Raw genomic sequence first — 23,111 nt, forward strand, 5'->3', positions numbered from 1 at the left:
AGCGGGGAAGCAACCTTGCCTAGAGAGCAGGCAGCTCATACTGCATGGGAGATGGCAAAAGTAAACCCCTCCTGTATTCTGGCTTGCATGTGTGGGCCCTGTTGCTCTGATCCTTCTCTCCAAAGTCCAGTGCATGTGCCAGCGAACTCTGGTGTGTGTTGTATTTGTCTCATTATCATGCTGAGCTTTGTAGCAGACAGTTCTTTTCATTCTAAGCTCCCTCCAAGCTCAGTGCAATGTGGGACTCTTGGAGCAGGTTACTTGTTCCAAAACTCTGTGTGATATGAGACACATTACTTCTTTGCACCTGCATCTGGAGAAGTTGTCACCTCTCCCCACCCCCCTGCCCCAGAGACGGAGGCCTGCACCAGATGGCAAGAAGCACATGATCCTGGTGAGAGGATTTGTGGAGGCTGATCCTGTGCGAAATGCTAATGTGAACACACACATGTTGTCAGTGCTTCTCTTCCAAGATTCTGAATATGAAAACTTTCTTTCTAATTTTTACTTCTATGTTTCTTGGGGCAATCTGTGAATAGACAGGAGAAAACTGTACTACCTTAATTCACTTTTTGATCTCATGGGCAAAATTAGCATAAGTTTTGTTAGTTCCAGTGTTCCCATGGTTTTGTGTGCAGTTGCAATGTGTAACCTTATCTGGGCATGGACACGCCTTGGAACTCCTGGCTGGGATTAACTTCTGCCGGCATGCAGCACTTAAAGAAAAGATCCTTCCACTTTTTAGCTGGGAAGAAATTTTAAGAAAAGCAATAAGGCAGATGGGGGTATTCTTGGCCTGTCTTTATGATTCTCTTAATAAATGTGTCCATGTGCCCAGGAAGCATATAGTTGCTACAGATATACAGTAGAGAGAGAATCAATTTCTTGCATGTACCTTATAAACCAGTTCTGTTTGTTATCTCTCTTGTTTTGCAGAGCACTGTTGTTTTCTATAACGTAACAACGGACACATTTAAATTCCTTTATTGAACGTATTCCCTCATGCTGCCTTGAATTAAAATGTGGCAAGAGTCACAATTCTAGCTATAGAATATTGTTTGTTTTTTTGAAAAGGAAAAGGGAGTGGTTTAAAGTATTAAAATTCAACTGGCCTGTGTATGTTAGGCCATGGAACAGAAGATGTGTTATACACTTCCTTTCATAGCATTTCAATTCCACAGAGCCTTTTAAATGTCCAGGAAACCTTTTTAAGCTTGGAAACATTTCTCTTAAGAACCACTGAAATTGTCTAACCGTTTCATACTCAGCAAAGTTTATATGTTTCCTTCTTGTTATGTAACTGCCTTCATGAAGGGTGTGGTCTTTTTCCTTCAGGATACTCGAGAATGTCAATTGGGCCATTGCTCTAGTGGGACTTGTTGAAGCCTGGACACCTCCTTGGTTGTATAGGCTGCTCCCCTTTAGTCTAGTGCCTTGCCCAGTTGCATCTTTGATAGCCTGTTTTGATTCAGGGTTTCCCCATGGGACCTTCTGCTTTTGTGGATGGAAATTCAACCCTTGCTTTTCTGCCCATCTTAGGATCTCTTTGGTTATCCTGCCTCCTTTGTATTGTCAATTACCATCTGTTTTGGACATGCATTTTTTACCATGGCGAATGGTACTGTGGCTAATATTGCAACTGATTGACTGTCCCAATGAGCCTTCCCCATTTCTTTGTTGTATTGCTTGTGCACTCCTGGGAGGTGAAGCACCCACTTTAGGAAGCTGCTTATTGCAGTGTTCTTCATTGTAAGGCCCGAGGAGCCAATGGTGGCCCCATCAACTCAAAGTGCAGCTCCCTGACTAATTGTGTATTTGGCCTGTGCAAAATTTTGGCCAAATCTGAATACTCTGCACAGTCTCCCTGACATCATGCAAAGGTGACTGTTCCCATAGTGCATTGCTGTGCTTTGCCCAGTTTGAGGGGCTCCTTTAAGGGGAATGGAGCCCTCTTGAGCCCCTGCCCCATCTTAGAAGGCATGCACAGAGTGCTGGGTAGTGCAGCCCTTCCCAGTGCTTTCCTCCTAGAGCTCTTAAGAGGGGGCTGGGCTACATCTCTCTTAAAGGTCCCTCCCAGGATTGAAAAAAGTGCAGTTCTGTGAGAAGGCCTCCCACAGTGAAGGTTTTCTGGGGGGTTTCTTTGGCCAAAGGTGCCCCTGCTTGAAAAATAGTGAAGACTACTGGCTTATAGCTTTGCAGAAGATCTCAGTTGTTCTCTCTTTTTACAGAATGTCATACCCAGGATATCCTCCTTCAGGTTACCCTGCTTTTCCTGGTTATCCTGTAAGTAGTAACTTGTTTGTTTATATAATACAAATGTTTCACTTTTCAGCTTTTAAAAAATGTACCTGGATTCTTTCTTTTTGTCACCACCCAGCACTACCAACAAATGTCTAATTAAATATGGGTGAAGGAGATTGTGTTGGTGTATGACATTGAATTTATAACCTCCTTTTGATTCTTGGATTTCTCCTTTTTATTTATTTACTGATAGCCTTATATCTCCCCCCCCCCCCCCCGCCGTGCTGGAGCTCATCAATACTGGGATAAGGTACTGAGCATGCTTGAGACGGGCCGGAAATTAAACTTGCTAGTTCCAGTTGCCAGAGTGCGCCAATCCCCAGTTCCGCTCCTGTCTGCTCGAGACTTGCAGGACTGAGAGTTTGCTCTCTTCCTAGCATGCTATTTCAACTGCTAGTTCCTTAGATATCTCTTCTTTTCCTTCTGCCCCTTTCCCCTCTTAGATTGTGCGAGGGCGGGAAGGGAGCTGACTTGGATTTATTTTTTATTTTTTGTCTAAATTCATCCAACCAACCTTTTTTGAGTTTCTGAGTTTCTGATTCGGCTTATTGGACTTTAGTTTCATTTTTAGTTGTTTTTTGCTTATTTTCGGGCACCTTTGGCCCCGGTTGCCTCGCTCCTTTATGGAGTGCGCTCATGCTGAGGACCTCTTAGCTGGCTCTCTCTCGGAAGGCTCACGCCCTAACTGTCCCTTAGAGCCTGGCGCCAATGCTCTCCTGGGAGCACAATCAGCGTCTACCGCACAAACAAGCCTTTCCTGCTCCGGCAGTGGCTATACTAGTGGAGGCTAGGTGCTCGCCACACAAAGCCTCCAAAAAGTCAAGGCACCTCAAGGATATGGGCGAGCCAAAGTTGAAAAAATGCAAGAAAGCCTCAGCGTCTTTACGGCTGAGTGAACGGCTCCTCATGCAAGCGGTATGCAAGAAAAGAAAACCTCGCTGAAAGTCTAATGCTGAGTGGGTTAAGAAAGGGGGGAAAGACAACTTGCACCCTGCAGGGGACCTGAGGGCACTGGAACCCTTTCCCCCTTTGGTGGAGAGCGCAGCAGAGGAACCGGCTAGCCCGTGTAGTCCCTTCTTGCTCCACGTGGAACCTACCAACCCTCTGCTGGCGCCTGCTGAACATTTGAACTCACGCCTCCTGGCGGATGCCTGTGAACCAGCAAACTTTCTGTTACTTGCTCAGCCCCGTCAGCTGGACGCCCAGCTGACCATGCCTGCAGTTCCTCCAGCCCTGTTGTGGCCCCCACACCGCACAGGCGGTTCTCCTCTTCCTCCCCAGGCACAAGAGGCGCTCCTCTTCATCCTTGGAGGCAATCCTAATGGCTCACAAATACTCTTGCCCAAGGGCGCCGGGCACTTCTAATTCTCCTCCCACCAACCCAGGTCTCCCTTCACACCCTCTTCCACTTATCCCCAGACAGCCCATCCCTCCCCCCCCATACAACCCGCTCCACCTGTTATACCTCCGCCTGATTATATGCCTTTAAGAACTGGCTCAAGCTCAGGTCATTCTAACCCAGGGTCACCTGCACAACTGGATCCGCTTGAACCAACTGATCCAGAAAAAGAAGGAGGAGAGTTGTCTGAGGAGGACTCTACTCCTGTAGTACCTATTTCTGCCCGTTTATTTTCCTCTACTGATTTTAATGTATTGCTTTCTAAGGCTAAGAGGATGATCAATGATGTGGCTCCCTTTGCCGCTATGCAAGCTTCAGACTTAGATCCAAATGTTTTCTCCACATCCTCTGTCCCTCAATCCTCAGTACCCTTCCCAGACCTTTTTAAACAGGTCTTGTTGGCAGGATGGCAACAACCAGCCTCTAGCAGGCCAATTGGCAGTTACCCTAGAAAACATTATGCCTTCACCCAGGAGACTGCCTCTCTTCTGGCTGCCCCCCATATTGATTCACCCATTGTGCAGATGGTCTCGGGGACACTTAATAATACCGAGGGGCAAGAACAGTTAAAAACCATAGAGGATAGGAAGACCAATTTATTACTCAAGAAGGCGTATGAAGCCTCTGCCACCATCGTCAGGGCAGCACCTGCCAGTTCTGTCTTTGCTAGAGTGTCCATTTTGTGGGCCAAGGAGTTGGCGGCATTGGTTCTCCCTGAAAACACCAAACTCAGGCAAGGCATTAACAGAATGGTTAAGGCTGCTGCCTTTATGGCAGACTCCAGCCTCGATTGCATCCAGCAGGCTTCCAGGGCACTTGCCTTGGGAGTGGCGGTGTGGCGGCTCAAGAGCTGGCAAGTGGACCCCAAATCAAAGATTGCTCTCATCGCATCACCCTATTCAAGATCCAGTCTTTCTGGCCCATCTTTGGACCCTGTCCTAGTCGAAACAAGGGATAAAAAGAAAGTCATTCCGTCCACTCGGAGGGAACCCAGGAGGTTTTTTCGTTCCCCTGCCTCATCCTTTCATCCCCATAGGCAATTCCACAGGTCTTTCAGGTCTGGAGACTACAGAGGTCAAAACTTTAGGGGGTCAATGGAGACCATGCCACAGAAGGGCATACAGAAACCAAGGTATCAGGACCTTCAACCCTGCCCCCCCCCAAAATAAGAGACAATGACTACTGTCCCATAGGGGGCAGGCTCTCACAGTTTGCCCTTACCTGGATGTCCACCACACAGGACCAATGGATACTGGACACCATTTCCCAAGGTTCCCAAGAGGGTGGACAAACACAGGCAAATGAATCGGGCAATTAAACGTCTTCTGGAGATTCACACCATCGAACCCGTACCATCAAAGAAGCGATTCTTCCAAATGACTTCCTGGCGTCCATAGACCTCTCAGGCATATCTCCACATTCCCATTCTCCCGGTCCGTTCCTTTGATTCACGTACAACAGACACCACTTCCAATACAGAGCACTTCCTTTCGGTCTCTCCCCAGCACCGCGGTTGTTCACGAAGGTGATGGTGACCGTCATGGCTCATCTTCACCAACAGGGGGTGTGCATATACGTATACTAGATGATCTCCTGATCAGCGCTTCGCCTCTCCATCTTGCCCAATCACATGTCCTTCAAACCCTCAGGTATCTGAGTGGTCACAGCTTTGTCGTCAACACGGAATAGAGCCATCTCTGCCAAACTCAGTTTCTACAACACCTAGGAGTAGTGTTCAACACAGTCCTGGTGCTGGTTTCCTTACCCTCAGAAAGGAAAGCCAAGCTTTCTGCTTTCCTTCGGCCCCTCTGCCTTTCGCTTTCTGCAGATCTGATGCTCTTATCCTAGGTCCTAGGATCAATGATAGCTTGTATAAAATGCACCCCTTGGGCCAAGTAGCATGCTCGCCCCCTCCAGTGGCTTCTCCTGCCATTTCAGGACCAGATCATGGCAGGGACACATATGCCAGTGCACCTCACAAGCCTGGTCAGGAAATTTTTCCATTGGTGGCTATCGCCAGCCTCTCGGGTTGGGGAGCGGTCTATCAAGGGCATCCAGCCCAGGGCCTATGGTCCAACTCAGAAGCAAAGAAGGGCATCAGTTGGCTGGAGCTCAGCACAGCCAGGTGGGCTCTACTCCATTTTCATCACCTGACATGCAAACATGTTCTGCTATGCACGGACAACATCACAACCAAGGCCCACATCAACCGCCAAGGCGGCACTCACTCCACAGCACTGATGAAAGAACCAACTTATCTCTTCAATTGGGCGGAAACGCATCTGTTGTCGATAGTTGCGGAACATCTTAGCGGGGTAGACAATACATAAGCGGATTGGCTCAGTTGTCAACAGGTAGATCCCGCAGAATGGTCACTCCATCCGGAAGTATTCAGGCAGATCACCAGTCAACTGGGCCACCTGCTCGTGGATCTCTTCGCAACCATGACCAATACACAGCTCTCCCGCTTCCTCTCAAGGTTTCTGAGTCCTCAAGCGGAGGACACAGATGCACTCTCAGCCCCCTGGCCTCCAGGTCACCTCTACATGTTCCCTCCACCGTCCATCCTTCTGAAAGTAGTTGCAAAATTACGCCGAGAGCACGCTGAACATATCCCAATAGCTCTTTGCTGGCCCAGACGCCCTTGGTTTCTGGACCTGCTCAACCTATCGATCCAACCTCCCTGGTGTCTCCCTCTATGCAGAGACCTCCTGACTCAAGGACCAATTGCCCACCTGGATCTGGGCTGGCTCCAGCTCTGTGCCTGGAGGTTGAGTGTGAGAAGTTGACGGCAGCAGGTTACTCTCCTCAAGTACAGAATACCATCCTCTCCTCTTGCCGGCCCTCTACTCAGCGAATCTACCAAGCCACATGGGCGGCCTTTTCCAGATGGTTCCGCAGACATCATCAAGACTCCTGATCAGCAGGAATTCTAGAAGTGCTGGCCTTCCTCCAAGATGGGGTGGAACTCCAACCCGCCTTGTCCTCGGTCCTGGACCTCTGCCCCTCGGCTCTCATACCCTTCTCCCCCACATTTCACTGGTGCTGACTGGGATCACCGCTCACTCCACCCGTAGTGCAGCGACTTCTATGGCCTTCTCTGCCCAGACTCCCCTGGCGGACATCTGCAAGGCAGCAACATGGTCCTCATTCATTCCATTTATCCGTCACTACAAAATTAAATCTTTCTCTCTTCTTCAGGGGGCTTTCAGCTGCAGAGTTCTCCAGCAGGTGCTTTGAAGACATCCCCCCACACACACCAACAGATTGCATACCGCTTGGGCATGTCCCTGTATTGATGAGCTCCAGCACAGGGGAAAAAGGAACAGTGGTCTTATCTGTGAAGGGTTCTTTTCCCCTGTAGCTGGAGCTCATCAGACCATCCTGGATGTCATGTCTGGGAGCGTTCACCTTCTGTATATATGTAATATGTATGCCGTTATAGCAAGGAAGAGGACCCCTTTTGGGTAGTGGCAGCTCTCAGGGGATGGAGTCAATAGTTTTTTTTCTCTGTTGGTCCCCGTCACACTTCGATTCTATCTCCTTACCCTTTCTTCTCTTGTAGTTTTTAACTCTCATTATAGATCTTTCACTGTCTCATTTCCTACACTTCTTAGCTACAGTCCCGGAACTGGGGACTGGTGCACTTTGGCGACAGGAACTAGCAAGTTTAATTTCTGGCCTGTCTCGAGCATGCTCAGTACCTAATCCCAGTATTGATGAGCTCCAGCTACAGGGAAAAAGAAGCCTTCACAGGTAAGACCAATGTTCCTTTCTTGCAAACATATAGTGTGTCCTGCTGAGTTACAAAGTTTGGATCCAGAAGTAGTTTCAAATATCCTAGATGTTGAGTACACTGCATTTGATTATAGGAAAAGAGTGTATATATTGTTTGAAGTGTGGTGGGAATGTATTTCTATGATGCATTGATCCAGTAGTTGCTTAATCAGTGTCAGGAACACTCACAATTGAGACAATACAGTGTCTCTCTCTTCTCCTCATCCAGCTACATGTGCACACACACATGAAGATTACATCCATGCAGGTAACCTTTTAATGGGTGAAGCAACCATTTTTTGGAGTTTTATCACTGGAAAATGCTAATAACTGATATCAATATATACTTGAGAACAACAACATTTTATGAAAAGGTTTTCATGGAAACCCTTTAATGCAAAATCTTCAGTTTAGCTTGGAAATTGGATATCAAAATTAAGGATGTGCCTGAAACGTCTCAGAGGCCATTATAGAAGCCTCCGAAATGTTTTGGCCACCGAAGCTCTTCTGGATTTCGGAGGTGGCAGGGGTGCTCCCTTAAGGGCAGTGAAGGGTGCACTTAACCCTCCCGTCGCATTTCCACTGCTTAGTCACAAGCTCTGTTGTATCAAAGCCTCTCAGGGCTGCAGTGTACCTCCCTGCTGCCCCATTGCTGTCCTTGGCTGGAAGTGGAGCACTCCCGCCGCCTCTGAAACGCGGAGGAGTGGTTCCAGACACATCTCTAATCAAAATGTTTCCTGACACAGAGCTCAGATTTCATATTGTGTTGACTGTTGCCTAAGAGTCCTGCCAAGATGTAGGAACAGTTCAGTGGAAACTGTTTAGTCACATGAAAGTAGCTATGTCTCTCTTTGTAGTGTTGGGGCAAAGAAACCAAGCAGAATTAAATTGGAACTTCACCTAGTAGAATAGGGCTAGGCAACCTTGGCTTTACAGCTGCTATTGATATTCAACTCTCAGAGATGCAGGGAATCAGCAAGTGGCCAGTTTGCTAATTCTCCCATCAGTTATATGCTGGGGTGTGAAGAGAAGAAGAAGTGTAGAAGCTGATGTGGGGAGGGGGCAGGCTGCAGCAAGGAGAGGGTGAATATGCATCTTCTGGTCTTTCCTCTCCATGCTGGGTCTCGAGTTTTCAGGTCATTTTTCAGATGGGATCATTTTTCAGATGGTTGACTGAAAAGATGGTCAACCTTCACACCCATCAAGGATGTAATTATGAAGACTCCAACACTATCCTTTCAAGTTCAGGTCTTGGATGTTCTTCTCCTTTCCCCTCTTGTTAGTCATAATTGAGCCATTTTGGAAGGGTGGTATAGAATTTGAATGAATAAAATAAATAAATAAATAAATAATTAGCCTCTGCACCACAAGATGTTTAGCCAGCTTTTCTTCTTCTTCTTCTTCTTCTTTTAACTCAGATTTTTGACTTTGACCAGAAGATGCCAGCTTGTTAAATAATAAGCATAATGCATTACAGATAAGTAACAAGATTGTTGTGAATTGCTTGTGAAAACACAGGCCTAGGCTGAAATTCAGGCCTGTTCACAACAAGATATGTAAGGAATATTACAAATGTGATTATAGATAATGCATCAAAACAACTAGCTAGCTATAGCAGGAGTACACAGGCTACAGACAAAGCTTCATTATTGTCTTAAGTTTTTGACTACTACATCAAAGTAGCTAACAGTAGCCCCATTAATCTAAAGTTCACACTGTGGTTAATAAGGTTGTTCATAAATCAACACACTCAGTGTTCGGTGACCTTGATGCAGCTTCCTTTCTTACAACTGCTAACAAGTAGTCTTTTGTGTTCACATTTAGCATGGCACACAGAAAGAGGGAGAAATATTGGGGATTATTATACAGAGCTTATAGCATTGGGGAGGCCTATAAAGATTAGGGTCCTGTAGAATAGGAGGAGGAGAGCTGGTCTTGTGGTAGCAAGCATGGCTTGTCCCCTTAGCTAAGCAGGGTCCACCCTGGTTGCGTATGAAAGGGAGAATTGATTTGTGAGCACTGTAGGATATTCCCTTCGGGATGGTGCCACTCTGGGAAGAGCAGAAGGTTCCAGGTTCCCTCCCTGGCATCTGCAAGATAAGGCTGAGAGAGATTCCTTCCTGCAACCTTGGAGAAACCGCTGCCAGTCTGTGAAGACAATACTGAGCTAGATGGACCAATGGTCTGACTCAGTATATGGCAGCTTCCTGTGTTCCTAATACAGTAGAAAAATAGCCATGAAGATTGGAGTGCATCTTCAAAAATTTAAATGTGTAGTTATAATGTATACTTTAGGATTTTTATTTAAGAACGATCATTCTAGTGGATGATCCCAAGATGTGTGTTCTAAATTTTGATGTACTTTTAGATGCTCCTTATAAAGTGATTCAATGCATCAGCCCACAGTTCTGTAAGCCATTCTGCCTTGAAACTGTGTTTGTGATTTCCAGTGTCTAGCACACCCTATCCTAGCTATTACTGTCAAATTTTACACTAGGGATTACTGTCAATAATAATTATATATCTTCTCAATTGTGAGAACAGTTTGTCATGGGGCAGCTAACAAATAAAGATGATGCTGATGATTAAATGTTGTACCTGTTGAATAAAACTATTGAGGAATCATACTGTACTATCTTCTGCTCCACAAAGGTAAACAAATCAAATGTATATTAAAATTTCATTCCCTAACACTTTAACATCCTATCTCATTTGGTTTTGATTTGACTTGATGGATTGCATTTATATCCCACTCCTTCTCCAAGGAGCTCGGGGTGACATGCATGGTGATGTCACTGCAAATTCAGAAGTGTGGGCACTCTCCGTGACAGCCCCCATGGCCGTGCCCACCCCAACAGCCAGAGTGCACATCCCCCCTCCACTATACCTCTGGTGTCCCGTCCCCCCCTCGTCCCGCCCTGTGATATTGGTTAGCCTGAGAGAGGGAGAGTGGCCCAGGGTCACCCAGTGAACTTCATAGTTGCAGTTGCATGTGGATTTGAACCTGAGTGTCACCAGTCCTAGTCCAGCATTCTACCCATACATATTTATTCAATAAAGTGTACTGGACAAATATTACTGCATTCTTCTGTAGAATCCAAATACTGGTGAAGGGATCTGTATTATAAAGCGGGGTGGAGGGGCGGAGCTACAACTAGTGGTCCTATGAAAGCCCTACCTGCTCTTGGAGATTAGGAAATGGCTCAGATATTCCATTGCTCCTGAATACTCCCTCCCACTTATGAGTCCATTTGGCTCCTTAGTGTTCTGTGGAGCTTGGGTTGATGAAATGGCAGGTGATACAGCTAGAGCGTGTTTTTCCAACTTTTAGTACTCCAGATGTTGCTGAATTACAACTCTCATCATCTCCGGCTGTACTCCACAGGTTGGGAGCCCCTGAGCTAGAGTATCAATGGAAAAAGATTCAAAGCAAATCTGAGCAACGCAAGCTAGAGCTCATTTTAGGGCCTACTCTGTGATGGTAAAGAAGTCTTTTTCAACCATCGTTGCATCTACACAGTGTTGGCCAGCAGAAATATTGTGAGCAGTCCAGAGCCTTTTACGTTCTGGCTTTTAGGGTAGTTTGCAAGACAGGGATAAAAACTGCTCAGATCTGTTCAGGCTTGGATTCTACATTGCTGTTTCAGTGGTGGTGATGTTTGAGAGTTTCTGCTTGCCATTAGGGATGTGCACGGAACCGGTTCGGAGGCCCTTTATGGGCCTCTGAACTGCTTCAAGCGATCATTGGTTCTGCCAGGTCGAAGGTGGGGGAGGGCGGCACTTATTTCTCCCACCATTGTAAACCAGTCTGGTGGGGCTGAGGTGTACCTCCCTGCTGCCCTGTCTGCTTGTCAGACCGGAAGTAAGCTGAAGTACCCGACAAGTACTGTGGGTGTGAGTGCGATATGTGCACGCGAGCGAACGTGACGTACGCATGCCTGACGTGTGCCAGGTACTTCAGCTCACTTCCAGTCCAATGAGGGGATGTGATGGCAGGGAGGTACGCTGCTGCTGCTCCGTCCGCTCGTTGGACTGGAAGCAAGTGGAATTACCCAATGAGTACTGTGCGAGCGAGCGCAATGTGTGCGCGAGAGTGAACACGCCGTGCGCTTGCCTGACGTGTGCATGCATGCCAGATACTTCTGCTTACTTCCAGTCTGACAAGGGGACGGGATGGCAGGGAGGTACTCTGCCGCCCCCCCCCCCCCGGACCGGTTTACAATGGAGCGCCTATGGGGGGAAAGCAGCGGGAGGGCCTCCGATGTCACTGCTGATTGGTTAAGCACTGTGGGGGTGGGGCTTGCCAGTTGTCATGTATGACCTAAGGCGTGCGTGCGTATATGTGTGTGTGTGGGGGGGGAGGGTCTTCAGAGCTAGAACTTGGTGCTACTTAAGGAAATGAGTGATGGGGCACATAGGTTGTGGAAGTTTAATATAGGCTTTCTTTTTCTCAAATGCTCTAACACTTGATTTATTTTTTGTGTGTTTAGCCTACAGGGCAAGAGTCTGCTTATCCACCTGCTGGGCAGTATTCTTACCCTGCTGTGCCTGGAGGCTTCCCACCTATGGGAAGTGGTGCATATCCTGCAGCTCCACCAGCTGGTGGGTTCCCAGGGGCTGGTGGATATCCTCCTGCACCTGGTGGATATCCTCCTGCACCTGGTGGATATCCTTCTGCACCTGGTGGGTACCCTGGAGCTCCTCAACCTGGCGGGATGCCAACGTACCCTGGAGGTAGTATGCCAAAATATTGTTTTGCTTGCTTCCACTGTAACTAAGTGCCTGTATCTAGTAGTTCAAGAACCATAAACAAATATGCAGAAAAATGTGGACAGCACCAAGGCAAAAGGGAGGCAGGTGCTTTATTGGTTGGTGCATGTATGCCCAATGTGTTCCGGCCACAGGCTTCCTTAAGGGCTTTGAAAGCAATAAATAAAAATGCATGTATAAATGCAAACATATCAGAATGCTTTCAATAAATGATTCACTGAAATAAATGTCAATATGTACAGTGAACCTAGAACTAATTTTATAACAAATTTATAAACTAATAAGATTGAAACACCAGAATTGGTATTGAGTAAATGGGGGGGGGGGGAATCTTTTATAATTTTAAAAAAATTGTGCCTTTTTTTCTTTGATGATTATATTAATTATACCTTGTTTTTAATGATATTGCTATATACTCTGAAATTACCAAAGGATGTTTAAGTTATTTAAATTGATGCATGGTTTTGTAACTTGTGTGTGGAAAATCTTTGGCTACAGTTGCATGTCCTGAATTTTAATTCACTCCTATTTATTGCAGGTGCTGGATTTGGGGCGCCCTCTAATGGTTCTGGCTTTGGCTATCCTCAACCTCCATCCCAAAATTATGGAGGAGGTGGACCAGCACAAATACCAGGTATACACAGGCATTCTGGTCAGATTTTGTAAAGAACTATGTGAGATGCAGAAAATCATAGTGTTGTTGTGAGGTAGGTTGTACCTGGGAGGAAAGAGAAGATACTTTATTTAAATAGTTTTTTCTTGTAAATGTGAAATAGTAATTGGGGTACTGTTGAAATAACCTCATGTACAGCCCCCATGTTGAGGCAATTTTACATGAAACAGTAACTCCACACAATCCCAGCTAGTTTTTCTTTCCATTGTTACTCCTGCATGGTCCTAGAGGCAATTGCATAGATATTGCTGTTGCTTGCTTTTAAAACACTATTAAAAGCTGATTATTGTTACATTTGACTGGCACCACGCAAGTTAACACTGCACCATAGTTTTCACTAACCAGAAGGAAAGGTAGCAGTGAAATTGCTGTGAGGAAGTTGGGGAGAGATTGTAGATCAGCCCATGGCATGTTTTTGACCTTCTTATCGTGGCTACTGGGTCTGCAACAGGCCTAACTCTAGTCTAAGACTGCCTAACCTGTGGTTTTTTGACCTTCTTATCGTGGCTACTGGGTCTGCAACAGGCCTAACTCTAGTCTAAGACTGCCTAACCTGTGGTTGTTGACCTGGAAGCTTTAGTTGGGTGGTAATGGAAGACCCTGTTGATGGAGAGCTTGATTATAACTGGTTTATGAGTAGGTGGTTCTAAAGACAGGAGGGGATGGAAGGAAAGAGGTGAGATCAAAGGTGGCATAGTTTGGAGAGTGATTTGGAATGGTGCTGTGAAGCTGTCAGGCCCCTCTATAAATTCAGAGGTTTTGCATGTTTCCCACTCCATAGCACTGATCTACTCGAGAGCATTTCAGCAGGAGACTAATGCTTGAATGAATGGCAGGCTTCACAGCCTTCTATGGACACAATAGTAACCATGTGCAAATACTGACTAAATTTTACCCTTTTCTCCCCCGCTTTAAGTTGGGTATCCTGGTGGACAAACATCAACACCACCTCAGGTATGCATGTGTGCTCTTGCTTATAAAATGGAATAAAGTTTTTGTCATCACATTTTTCTTCAAAGAGGTCTAAGGTCCAATTCTGCATACCTATGTCTAAGGCTGTTTTCTAGCAGTCTTCCGTGTGTGTGTGTGTGCGCACACACACATTGTATTTGGAAAATCCCCCTCTATGTGCTTTTTGACCCACTTGCTTACAGTGGGAGCATAACTAAGACTAAGATTAACTAAGATTATTTGTCCTGATATAAGCATAACTAAGATTATATGTCCTGAAGCAGAGCAGGGACCATGACATTCCTGAAACGTTTTTGAAGCCAGAAAATCTGGCCATCAGTTAAAGTCATTAACACAATTTTTTTTTAAAATGTGAAAGTAATGGCTGGGACTCAACTTGTAACAGGGATAAGAAGATAACTTCCTGAGAGCTTAACTCCTCAGCACAAACTGAAGAGAAGAACCTGAAATGTTAAATAAATAACAGCAACATATAAATAGTTAGGATCCTCCAATGCTTATTGCATTTTGAACTTGAGGCCTACAAGAGCTCTGTGAAAATCTCAGCCTCTCTCTAAATGACAGACTCTCAAGATTTTGGTGTTAAGCACTTCATATGAAGCAAGTCAAATGGTAACACATATTTTTCCTTCTCAGCCTGCAGCAATGACTCAAAATATGCAAGGCACAATTCGACCTGCTCCTAACTTTGATGCAGGACGGGATGCAGAGATTCTGCGTAAGGCTATGAAGGGGTTTGGTAAGTGCCATTGTGTGTTGCAGTGTCTATATTATTCATGTATAAACTTGCTTGAACCCAGAAGCTAAGAACGTTCTTCTACCTCTTCATTCTCACTGAATATTTTTAATACTGGTAAAGGTACTACAGAGTTATTCTATAGGTAAAGGCATAACTTGGGGTAAACTACCCTCCTGGTCTTTGATCTGAATGAACTATGTATATGAAGTATCATCTTCTCTTTTGGGGGGCATCTTTTTTCTTCTTCAAGTGTGCAGATATTTGGGGGTGCAGCGGGGTGTAATGTAATGGTGCAGCGGGGAAATGACTTGACTAGCAAGTCAGAGGTTGCCAGTTCGAATCCCCGCTGGTATGGGAAACACCTCTATTGAGCAGCAGCGATATAGGAAGATGCTGAAAGGCATCATCTCATACTGTGCGGGAGATGGCAATAGTAACCCCCTCCTGTATTCTGCCAAAGACAACCACCGGGCTCTGTGGGCACCAGCAGTCGACACCGACTCAATGACACACTCTTTACTTTAAGCTAGTGAGTGACAGAAAGGCCAGGAGCTTGGGGCAGCACCACGTTGTAGGGGGTCTTGAAGCAAAGCTCCACACTGGGCCCCTCAGTGGTGTTTCCACCCAGCTCCCAGCCTCATGCATTCCCTCCAAGTGTTCCTGAATGGGAAGGAGACTCAGCAGGTTGGGAAAGCAGCAGGATGCCATGGTAGAGGCAGCAGCTCTTCCACATCACTGGTGTCAGGGGAGATGGTTGCTGCCAGATTCTAAAGAATGGTAATCTTGGGATAGGTTAGAGAGATTGGCAAGGTAATAAACCTTCTCCAGTGTAAGATTTGGTAAGAACCGCTCCTGAAATCCAAATGGAAGTGAAGTGAAGTGTGGAATCCACATCTTGTATAGCAGATTTGTGGACATAAGACCTGACTACGTCCTTTTTGTCCCCTTTATTTGTGGGTGTGAAGGGGATGCTATTTACTTTAGCCTGATGTGGGACTATACTGAGGAGGAGATCAAAGCATTTGCCTTCTTCCTTCCTAGGAACGGATGAACAGGCAATCATTGATGTTGTGGCTAACCGCTCCAGTGCTCAGAGGCAACAAATTAAGGCTGCTTTCAAGACCATGTATGGCAAGGTATGATTGCTGGCAATTCTTCTTTAATCCTCGAAAAGAGAGACAAATACAAGAGATGCACAGTTGTGTGTTCAGTTGCCCAAGTGAGGCTGGTGACTTAACTTCTGTTTTGCATTCTTGTTTGTCATGCAAGAACTATGTTGAACACTGAGATTTTGGAATGAAATTGGGTGCATGGCACAGTTCTACATTTCAAAGACAAAACCTAGTTTGACCTCCCACACCTGTTTTCAGACAAGACAGCCAATATGTAAAACACTGCAGTTTCCCCCCGTTTAAGTGTGAGGCTTCTGAATGAAACTTGCTACACATTTTCAGGGTACTACTATTATTACATAATCAAATTCCAGGTTTACCCGACCCCCATTTTCAAGAAAGCTAGGAGTAAGTGAGGGAAGTCCCATACATTATACTAGTATAGTATGCGAGAGTGACTGTGTGCTCATTTTCAATATGTGCAGAGGGAAAGGAGACTTTCTTTAATTAGAGGCTCTTCTTTCAAACAAAAGAACTTGGAACTTCTTTTTCATGATGTGAATGGTAGAGACTGAATTTACTTTTGACTTGAAAGATCAATGTAGACCTAGGCTGACATCCAGGATAATGTTGCAGGCACCGAAAAACATTCCTTGTGCATTGGAGGGGCAATTTTTGCTGAACGCTCCTCTACACCTGCCTGTACTTCCAGACAATATGTCCCCAAGGGTTGTGAAACTCTCAGGGACATACAGTATTTTCTGGAGGTACAGGCAGCTGCAGAGGAAAGGTGAGATAGATAAAAATTGCCCCTTGCCTGTTCATATTATCAGAGTTGAGTGATAGGTACTAGTATTAATATATGATGGTATCTGAGGCATAGCAAACTCCAAGTAGAAACCCTGTTCTGATGCTGGAAAAATTACATTTGAATTAAACTGCAAATGTTATAATCTCTGTTAGAATGGCTGCTGGTCTTACTAACTTGAAAGAATAGAAATGTGAAAATAATTGATCTACCATGATTGATTACTTCATTTTCTGCCTTGAAAATATGCCTCACAAATCAAAATAACTGACTGGCCCTCAGAGGCTGAATGCTAAATATGGAGTAATGATGTACACATGTATGTTTTGATACTTGCTTTGTAACTGGACAGGATTTAATTAAAGACCTAAAGTCGGAGCTAAGTGGAAACATGGAAGAGCTGATCCTTGCATTGTTCATGCCAAGTACCTATTATGATGCCTGGAGTTTACGGCATGCTATGAAGGTATGATTTTTTTGAAAACACATCTACATGTTAAATTCTATAAGAGCAAAGTAATCAGAAATAACTTTGAACTCCCTACTAGCTCAAAGCAGTTTTATTTTTTATTATTGGTAATGAAGGGCTAGCTGAATTGGTGGAAACCTGAGTTAACTTAGGGATGCAGGCAATAAAAGTGCTTGATAGATTCTGCTTTGGTGCATATTTTGGCAGTAGCTGGGGTGTTCGCAATCTAAACAAAATAGGGCACTTGTAGCCTCCATAAGGACTCTTGAAACTTAGTTTGGAGAAATCAGAACTTCACTGTAGTATGGGCCATAATTGCAGCACTTTGTTTTACATTGGAATGAATGGTGAATATTCATTTATAGGTGAAAGAGAATAAAAAGGTACATTCAAGGGCACCACTGAGATGGGGCCAAAATCCTGTCCCTGGTGACGCTAGCGTTTGGATAAGGGTCAGGTTTTGCCCACTTTCTACAGTGTCCCAGATTGCAAAGCTTTTCTGTTCAGTGAGGAAAAGCATGGAAGGAGGTCCCTATAAAAACCGAAGAGCTTTCGAGAAGTGAGCCAGCTTCCGTTTACACATTATGTGCATATCTATGCCTTGGGGTCAGCTTCTTGACAGAATCCCAGGTGTATGTACAGAGGTGCACCTAGGTAATTTTTGAGTCTGAACCTAAAGGCCTTTGGAGCCCCCTCCCCCGCTGCAAGCAAAGCAACACCCCCCTACACACACCATGACACACACAGTATTTTTCACATGTGGGTTCTTGAGGGCACAAACAGCAACTGAAATCACAAGAATGTAATATAAAATAGGTATATTTATGCAAATATGCATTAGCAGAAACATTTCATCACAGAGCTTAACATATTCCCACTCCACATGTTTCTTTCCCCACTCCCCCCTCTGTCTCTAAAGCGCCCGGCACAGCTCGCAATCACACTCAGCCACCCAGCGCAGTGTGGGCAAGTGGCGACCACACCACCCAGGGCAGACTAAAGAGGATTGGGGGCCCCCAGAGGGTGTGGAGGCCCTGGACTTCGGCCCCAAAGTCCAGGGGTGAGAGAACCACTGTGCATGTAGGTAGATAGATACAAAAAAATGTCCATTTCCATGACTGACAAACACAAATGAAGGTGGGTTTGTTGCATGGAGTTCGGTATGTGGTGGGTGTCTGCCTACAGGATTCCCATCAGTGAGGGCCAGACTACCTATGATTAAGATTGTGTGCTGGCTTTCCCCTCAATGCAGACTTTTCCTGTTGCAATACTTTCCCCCACAGAAGTGGGGAAGTAAGCATTCTACAGAAGAGTAGATTCTGTAGCACCATTTTAATGGGCTTAAAGCTGTTCTCTGCCTCTGATCCTCAGCCATTAAGAATCAGCCTGTCTTCTATTTGCATAAATCTGTTGCTGTTGTTTTGTCTAACCAAGATGGAATCATCTCTATATAGAGGAAACTTGTGATAGCTGTCTTTAATTTCATTTCCTAACCCTATGTTATAGTCCCATATGCAGCAGTCTCTCTGATTCTGTATTTTAAATGTGATATGCTTGCATTCATATTTCTAAAGCTGCACAGCCTGTAACACAGTGTGGAGGGAAATGCTTTATTCTGTAATACAGGCAATACTTGTGTGGCCTCTTCAGCACCAAAGTTGCCTAATGGCTGATGTTGGTTCAGAAACCGTTGGGAAACAACTGTAAGAATACTTTCAGGAGGGAAGCAGGGATGCCAATTCTGTGAATTTAAGTACCATTCAGTAGAAAGTTCTGCTGCATGAGCTGAATGAGACCTGTGCAAGAACAGAGTAGTGCTCTGTAGGTACCATTCACTTTCAGTGGAGCTTGTTTGTGCTCTTTGATTATAGCAAGGCAGTTTGGAGGACGGCACATCAACTGGCTAGAAAGAAACAGAACTGCTTGCAGTGTAATCTCTAGTGTATGGTGTAATATGACACTTACTATAAAAATGACTTTCCACATCACTTTCTGATCAGCCGGTTGTACTATATGTACTGCTTCATTCCACTGTTCACAGGGTGCAGGAACACAAGAGAATGTACTGATTGAGATTCTCTGCACAAGGACAAACCAGGAGATTCGAGAAATAGTTCATTGTTACAAGACTGAATTTGGAAGAGACATTGAGCACGATATTCGGTCTGATACATCGGGACACTTTGAACGATTACTTGTATCTATGTGTCAGGTGAGATGAATAACCATCTTCCATCACAATCTTATTTATGCTTACCAGACAAATTATTGATTCCTGATACTTTAGTACAGTTGGCACATCACGACAGCCCCCTGCAATTGGTCCATGCAGGACTGTCACTGGGCTTGTGGCCAGGCCTTCCTTGCATAGTGGAGCCATGTCTGAACATTTGCCTTCACATGGCTATGTATGACTTAATGCAATTTCTGCAGGGGCAGTGTGACTAGTGGCACCCTTCTCGTCAGCCTGGGAGTGAGGGGGGTCTCTACCCAAACCAGAGAGGTTAACAACCTACCCAAACCGGAGAGGTTAACAACCCACTTATGTGGACTACTATTACCAAGAAATATGTATTTCAACTTCTCTTTATCTAATCTTTGCTGCCACCACCAAGCTCTTTCTGCTTGGTTTTTTAAAAATCCTGACAACCCCTAGTAGTGTAGCTTAGGGCTGCGTGAGAAGGAAGTATAATCCACTGGGTGCACAGGACAAACTTTTGTTTATGCACAAGCGGCTTACAGGTTTCTCTCTGCCAAAGCAGGGGTCCACACTCATAATGGTTTCTATAACAACAACAACAAGACTTGGCTACAGCGTATATATTGTATGATGTAAGATTTATGACACAGATTTCATCCACTGGCAGAAAGTCAACACAGTGCACACGGACAGATAGATAAACAATATGACTGAGGTAGCCACAGTTGGATCACCTGTCACCTATACACACCCCAATCCTGTCCTACCTAGTCCCTCCCTGGAACCCCACCAGTTCCAGAACAGACCCTGTCTCTCTAGAGATCCTCTCTCTAGCCCTGTCAGTCCATATCTCCTGGCTTCTCGAAGCCCTGAGAAAATCCCATCTCCTGGCTTCTCGAAGCCCTGTCTTAACACTCTGAGCTCACAGAAAGACGGCTTAACTGCCACTCTCCGCTCCGTTCTAAAGCCCCTCCCTTAGGAGTCCCACCTGGAGGGCGGTTCCTTGGGCTTTAAAAGGTGATTGACAGGACTGGAGCCTCTGCCAACCACCACTTTCAGTGATTTTAAAAAGAGGGGGAGGTGGTACAACTATGAATTGTGGACAGGCTCTTTGGCTGCAGCATGTGTCAGAAAAAGCCAGTTTCAGAATGATATCTATTATGAAAATTAATAGGTTTTAATTATTCTGTTCCACCTTATACACTTGCATATTGTATTTGCATGAGGGTCAGAGTGAGACGCGTGTGCGCGCGTGTGTATGCATCTTATTGGATGGGTCTTCAATGGGGGGCAGGATAGGCAAGCTCTTCTCATGTAACACAGAACTAGGATTAAATTCTGGCTTGGCATAATATTCCTGAGCCTTGGTAGCACACTCTCTCCCCAACTTGCCTGCCTGCACAGGACTTGAAAGAATTCTACTTCTAGTTGAGAAGAAGCCAAGATCACTCATTATATCCAAACTAAGTGATCTTGGTTTATTCTAGCCAAAGTTTGAAATGAAGTTGATTTATGGGCAAAGAAGATAATTCTAGTTATATTTTCCTTTTATTGATAATCACAGGTTGCTGCTTATAATGCATTTTAGCTTTAATCCAAATGTTTATGAGAACCTTTAAACCTTGCCACAATGTAAGACCCATATATATAGCTGTACCTTTACAAACCCATATATCCTGAATCTTCAGGAAGAAGATTCAGGATGATACAGTGTTTCAGGGGGGAATTGATGTGTTTCAGAAAACCAAAGTAACTCCATTTTACTTAGAATATCTCACTCTAACTTAAAGTAACCCCAGCCCAGCTCAGCTCAGAGCCTTCAAGGCCTCACATGATCAACATCATTATCTCTCCCCACTAAAATGTATCTATGAAACTTGGTTCTCACAGGGTTCTCACTGTTCTTTTGCTGACAGTTAAGAAAACAGGATGTAACCAAATAAGGAGTGATCACCAGATGAACAGTGAATCATTCGCATGCGTACTAGATACTTAGTCCACCATTTTGTTGCCATGTCTAGGGTATCAGCATCATTCAGATTGTTTGTATAAATGTAAGATGCACCTATAACCAATTTGTATTCAGCTTGAGAGCGTAAAGCCCGCTGATTACCTGTTGCTATCGCGAAGCAATAAATGCCTCTGATTGATTCCCTTGAGTCTGTTTGATTGGCTAAAAGCGGGCCCAAGACGAGCCAGGGAATTCACATCAAAGTGGTTTTGAATCTCAGGTTTATGTTGTGGTTTATTTCTTTACGATACATATACTGATCTCTTGCATCTGGTGGCCAAATTCTGTACGGCTGCAACTAAGATCCGCACATGGTGTGTGGGAGATAGTTAATACAGGCTCTTAATTGGCTTTGCTTTGTTATGTTTTGTTATCTTATTTCATTTTATATTAATTTTATGTAATAGTTCTTAATTGTATATTTTATATGTATACATACACACACATTTGTATCAATATTCACTTTTAAGGGCCCTTGTATCTGGATCTGAACTTTATATTGAGCTATGATCATAATAAACTGAATCTGAATCACTTAATGAGCATTAATGGTATTCACTTACTGAATACCACACAACCTTAAATGATCAAAATATTGGAATTCTGCATTCCAGTTTAAAATTTCTCTTGGGTATGCTTCCACAGATGTTCTTTGATGGAAAAACTTTGTGTAAACCACCTATAGATGTGTATCTTGGTGATATACAAATGGGCAATACAATAAATCCAACATTTAACCATGTCTAAATTCCTCTCATAGGTTGACACACAAAAAAGAAACAGGGAAAGTTTTTATCTGTTGAGGCAGAGGCAGGTAACTTACCTCCTGCACTGATGGAGAATTATCCTTAGTTGATTGATCTTCCTGCATGCTCCAAAGACAGGACTGTGCACATTGTTTTATTTTAAGAATGTACTGTATATCCTGCCTTTCAACATAAAAACATTTTATATTGAATCAGGGCAGCGTACATTGATAATATAAAAACAAACAATAATAATTTTAAAAATAGCCAAAGAAACAACTGGATTAAAACATTTTCTATCACATTAAAAAGTCTGAGAGAATTTAAAAGGTCTTTGTCGGGCACCCAAAGGACATTAGAATAGGCACCTTCCTGGGATTGAGTTCCATAATCAGGAGCCACAACTGCAAAGGCCTTCATCTCAATCAGTGGGAATTCCTGGCGAAGAGTCTCTGAAGACCACCTGTGTGTCATAATGTATACCCCTCCTTTCCCATTTAAAACTCAGCACAAAGGCAGATGAAAACATCACATAAACAAAATATATTGGGTAGCATCCAGACTTTCAGCAGAGCAGGGTTCCATCATCAAAGCTCCTTTTGTGAATTTCACAAGGGGTCCTTGACTTCCATTGACTGTGTGCAGCACTGTCCGCTGAAGATCTGGATGCCGCCCAATAAAAATACAGAGAGTAAAAGCAACTGTTAAACTGTTCTGCTGAGAAAAACACTGCAATCTAAAAAGCTTTGCAGAACAAAAAATGACTTAAAGTCACAAGAGAGAGTCTGTTGAACCTCTTGGGGTTCAGTTGAAAAAATGAGGTACCACTGCTGAAAAAGCCCTGTTCCTGGTATCCACCAAACTAATCTCCAGTAGCGTCAAGGCAAAGAACAGGGCCTCCACTGCTGACCTAAGGGCTCAGGTAGATTCATATTGGGGTAGGTAAAGCCCTTTGTGGTCTAGGAACAAAGTCAGCACTTGGAACTGGGCCTGGAAAATAGGCCTGGCCCCTACCAATATTCCAGCTGCTGCATTCTGCATCAGTTGCAGCTTCCAAACAGTCTTCAGGTTCCATGTAGAGTGCATTGCAGTAGTCTAGCCTGGAATGGCAAGACATGCATCACTGAGGCTAGT

At 44.6% G+C, this 23,111-nt stretch overlaps 1 protein-coding gene across 1 annotated transcript in view; it reads left to right on the forward strand.

Annotated features, from left to right (window-relative positions):
• The window catches only part of ANXA7 (annexin A7), a 39,327-nt gene that overhangs the window by 6,239 nt on the left and 9,977 nt on the right, over positions 1 to 23,111 (forward strand). Inside the window, exons 2-9 of the mRNA XM_053310158.1 lie at positions 2,229 to 2,283; positions 11,968 to 12,211; positions 12,786 to 12,881; positions 13,837 to 13,874; positions 14,529 to 14,631; positions 15,673 to 15,767; positions 16,904 to 17,017; positions 19,062 to 19,232. Of these exons, the coding sequence (XP_053166133.1) occupies positions 2,230 to 2,283; positions 11,968 to 12,211; positions 12,786 to 12,881; positions 13,837 to 13,874; positions 14,529 to 14,631; positions 15,673 to 15,767; positions 16,904 to 17,017; positions 19,062 to 19,232 (915 nt within the window). The 5' untranslated portion in view covers position 2,229. The remainder of the gene's footprint in view (positions 1 to 2,228; positions 2,284 to 11,967; positions 12,212 to 12,785; positions 12,882 to 13,836; positions 13,875 to 14,528; positions 14,632 to 15,672; positions 15,768 to 16,903; positions 17,018 to 19,061; positions 19,233 to 23,111) is intronic.

The sequence above is a fragment of the Hemicordylus capensis genome, chromosome 3, assembly GCF_027244095.1.
Source record: "Hemicordylus capensis ecotype Gifberg chromosome 3, rHemCap1.1.pri, whole genome shotgun sequence".
NCBI classification, from domain to species: Eukaryota; Metazoa; Chordata; class Lepidosauria; order Squamata; family Cordylidae; genus Hemicordylus; species Hemicordylus capensis.